Source organism: Dermacentor silvarum, chromosome 7 (genome assembly GCF_013339745.2).
Source record: "Dermacentor silvarum isolate Dsil-2018 chromosome 7, BIME_Dsil_1.4, whole genome shotgun sequence".
NCBI classification, from domain to species: Eukaryota; Metazoa; Arthropoda; class Arachnida; order Ixodida; family Ixodidae; genus Dermacentor; species Dermacentor silvarum.
The window spans coordinates 115,114,417-115,118,622 of record NC_051160.1 but is presented as its reverse complement, the minus strand read 5'-3'; the positions used below and the strand labels follow the sequence as shown (position 1 = coordinate 115,118,622).

General features: G+C 54.3%; 1 protein-coding gene across 1 annotated transcript; it reads left to right on the top strand.

Moving 5' to 3' along the window:
• The first annotated feature begins 349 nt into the window (after nt 1-349).
• Nucleotides 350-2,371, top strand: LOC119459094 (neprilysin-1). The gene has a single exon (XM_037720926.1). The coding sequence runs from the start codon at nt 350-352 to the stop codon at nt 2,369-2,371; it is 2,022 nt and encodes a 673-aa protein (XP_037576854.1).
• The last annotated feature ends 1,835 nt before the right edge of the window (nt 2,372-4,206 follow it).

The window sequence follows — 4,206 nt, the reverse complement described above, 5'->3', positions numbered from 1 at the left end:
TCGCACAAGGCTTTCCTCCTGCAATGCTGCACCAGTAGCCTTATTTTGCCCAACTTCCATCCTCTGTCCCTTCTTTTCGCTGAAGACAATGCGTAAGATAAAGGGAGTTCAAATGTAATGCTCATTGTTAGTTTCTCGCACCGGCTTAAGGATGTGACGTTGCTTGAGCAGTGGGTCCGACCAAGCGCTAACGCCACGCCAAAGAGACTCCTAATTCACTGTGGAGTTCCGCGTGTGATCTTCTAGCTTCCGCTTACCCACTTCTACAAGTAGGCCTAGATCCATCACTGACATATGTTCATCTCTCTCGCAGTACGTCGAAGCGAATGAGAAAGCTCAAGAACAGGCCATGCAGCGTGGCAAGGTGATCATGCTGATAGTCGTCCCAGCGCTGGCCGTCTTGCTAGCCGTGATGGCGGCGCTCATCTATGTGATCATCCTGGAAAGGCCCCAAAAACGTGTGGACACGTGTAGGAGCGACGACTGCTCTGCCTTTGGCCAAGAGCTGCGCGAGGCCGTCAATTGGTCGATCGACCCATGTCAAGACTTCCACGCGTTCGTGTGCGGCGGATGGAGCGACCCCAAGCGACGAGAGACGACCGAGTCAAAAATGGTGGCCGCCGCCTTGGATCTGGCGATCAAAGAAGCCGAAGTCGACCTGAAGGGTCGCAGCAAGGCCACGCAGTTCTTCGAGAGCTGTACCACGGCCGGCGAATGGAAGGAGGAGAACCTGAGAGAATTCGCGTATCTCCGGCGCTCCTTGGGTCTATACTGGCCCGAGCAGAAGCCCAGCGGCGCAACCCACCCGCTCGACATCATGGTGAACCTGGCGCTAAACTGGGAAATGAACTTCCTCTTCGACCTGGGCACCGTTGCCGTACGCCATTCCACCGCGCTGCTCGTCTCCCGCGGTCGCCTGGGTTCCGTGTGGGAGCATAAGTTGCATGGTGTCAGGACGATTGAAAGTTACGAGGATTACGTGAACGATTACTACCGAGTCCTCAGCGCGAACAGTTCGCAAGCTGGCGTGGGAGCAGCCGACCTCCTTGGCATCGAGACGGCTTTTGTCAATGCGAAGCTCGAGTTCTTGTACGACACTCCTCGGCAAGACTGGTTCGAAGTGAGCGCCCTGGACGTCAAGACGCCGTCTGTTCCGGCGGGCTTGTGGCTCGAGCTTCTGAGGAAGCACGACCGACAGTTCGACTGGACCGGCGAGAACACCGCGATCATCGAAGACGGCAGAATATTGGAGAGCGTCGAAAATCTGCTGAAGGGCCTGGACCACCACAAGCTGATAATCGGGCTCTCGTGGATGTTCATTCAGACGCACCTCTGGGCTGTCTATGAGCCGCCTTCGCTAAGATTCGGCGGCGCGGACAAGGACCTAATAAAGATGAGAAAGCGCGGCTGCATGGAATACGTCGAGTCCCGCCTGGGGCTGCTCGGCTGGGCGACGACGCTAACCGAGCGCTTCGGCACGAAGGAGAGCCGACTGCACATCTACAGTTTCCTGCATCGAATCAACCGGCAGACGAAGCGCCTCGTAAACAAGCTCAGCTGGATGGACTACGATAGCAAGCAGATGACCTTCTCGAAGCTAAACAAAATGACCCGCACCATACTGCCCGGGGACACCTTCTTCGACCCGAAGAAACGCGATCAGCTGTACGACGTCTTTCCCGAAATGCGTGGCAAGACCTTCATGGCGAATCTGGTGAAGGCGTCCGAGGTGTACCGTGGGCTGCGCAACCACGAACACTTCGCGGACGTGTACAGCGTTCGCATGTTTCCCCGGTTCGGTCGCGAGCTTTATCTGTACCTGCCGGACTCGATGATGCTCGCGTTAGTGAACCTGAGCCCGCCGATGTACTACAAGGACGCGACGCTGGCGATTAAATACGGTGGTCTAGGCTCCTTCGTGGCGCGACAGATGGCCAGGGCGTTCGACGATATCGGCGTGAAGGTTGACGACTCGGGCAAGCGCAGACTGTGGCTCGGACGCGAGGCGGCAGCAGCACACGAGATCAAGGTTAACTGCAACGTCCACGCAGGCTCGAACAGCACGGTGTGGCGTCCGATGCGCGCGTTGCCCGCCATGCCTGGGCTGGAGGCTGCTTACGAGGGCTTCTCGGCCGCCGTGAAGGTTGACTTCCGAGCTCTGGACGACTTCAAGGTCCCTCACCTGGAAGCGTTCACGGACTTCCAGATCTTCTTTCTGGCGTACTGTTACGCACTGTGCGCAAAGCGGCCACAGACCATGCGCGATGAGTGCAATGTTCCGGCCAAGAACTCGCCTGCTTTCGCCGAAGCGTTCCAATGTCCCTCGAACGCGCCCATGAATCCGCCAGACAAATGCTCGTTTTTTTACTAGTGAACAGTTGCGACACTGTTAACTTTTTTGATGTGGAATGCTGACCACGTCGGAGAACAAAGCTACAGCGATGCAAATTGAACATGAATGGCTTAGGAGCCTCGCGGAGAAGCTGCGCGCCTCAAATTCAAGTGATGATCTGTTGTTTTGCACCTCTTCTATCGTTTGGCGCCTAATGCACTCTCTTCGTACATGTCATGGCATTTAATGTTGTGTTACTTGTGTATAGTTGTTTGTTCTTTCTCTATTTTTCTTTTCGCGTACAATCTTTGCCTGGGTCATTTGCTTCATTGCTCTTATGAAAAGGTGAACGGCGCAGGAACAAACAATATGAGAGTGTAGGGGTATAACCCCAGAATACGTCACTTGGGTGCCATTGCTGGCGCCCTCTAGAGCCATTGTGTGGGCTGTATGTGTGTCGTGTAGAATTGTCCTCGGTTTTCTTTTTTCACGCCGCTAATTCATATTTCACCAGTTGCCGTCATTGCTCAGTGGACGATACGATAAAGATATCAACAGGATATTCTGGAACCCATAACATGATATAACTATTGCACAACTCTGTCGTCTTAACGTGAGCGTGTAGATGGCTTGGACCGATAGAGCAACTGCTCAAAGAAAAAGTGCGCGGAGAATCTATGGCCCACATGCGCATGCGTAGATTATACGAAATATACTAAACACTGTCAATAGGAAACAGCACATCGTCCCGTTAGGGCTTTGACGAAATCACTTCGTCACTTGGTCAACTAATAAATCAAGAAATCAAAAACGGTTTGTTTTCCGGATTAACCCAGCGCGTCGTCTGCTGTTGCGAAAAAATTCAGAGCCCTTCCACTAGTGTGAAGATGGAAGCCAGCGAAGCTGCGACTATGGTGGGTCTGCTGTTGTGAATATTGCTATGGTGAATTTATATATCAACATTATTGACTATATTGAGCGTGTTCGGCATGTTCGTCAAAGAGCAAGGACACCGGCGTCTTCTTTTCGCCCGGCGCGATGGCCAAGTAGTGCGTTTGCTGCGCCAAGTCCGCCCCATCGTCATAGACGCGTATGAGCCGCAGCATTCATAGCCGCGGCACATTTCACGGCCGCGTCAAGATCCTGACATCAGGATCCTAGAAGATTTGGTTAAACGAGCGTCCGTCCCATAGCGAGTCCAAAGGGCAACTGCTGAGAACAGCGCTAGCGCGATCTCTACGTCACGAGACAAAAGCGCACAACGATTGGTGGCCCGTGCCACCGCACGGGCCACCAATCGTTCGCGACACTTGTGAAAGAGGCATCGGCGGTGGCGAGAGGTATAACAATGTGCCATCCATCCATCCGTTTTGACGCCTGCGCTAAGGCACAACTGGTGGGAAACCGCCGCACACATGGAGCCACGGAGCCACATGAGCCAAACAACCACGCAGATGTTACACGCGTCGTTAAGGTGGCTAGGATAGCTTCGTTTTCTTTTCACGACATCAGGGCTCACTACCAGCTGGGACGCAGACAGTTCCCGGCTCCTCACCCGAAGCTCGGCAGACCGCAGGCCTCGGTGCTGAGAATGCTGCAGACGGGCTCATTTCCATCTCGATCCAGGATGAGCCACTACGCTTCGGGTGTGGATCCCGGCTGCCCCGATTGCGGCGAGGAAAGGTGCACCTTTAACCACATGATGTGGCAATGTTCTGCATTGCACCACTCGCCTTTAAACAGGCAAGAAGACTGGGAAGAAGCCGTCAAGAGCGACGACCTTCAAGTCCAGCTTCGGGCTGTCCAAAGGGCCTGCAAAAGGACTGAAGATCACGGTCTTCCACCGCCGGTGCAGCTGCGGCCCACGACTACGA

Coding starts and splice junctions, on each gene's coding strand:
- LOC119459094 (XM_037720926.1), top strand. CDS start 350: ATGCAGCGTGGCAAGGTGATCATGCTGATAGTCGTCCCAGCGCTGGCC.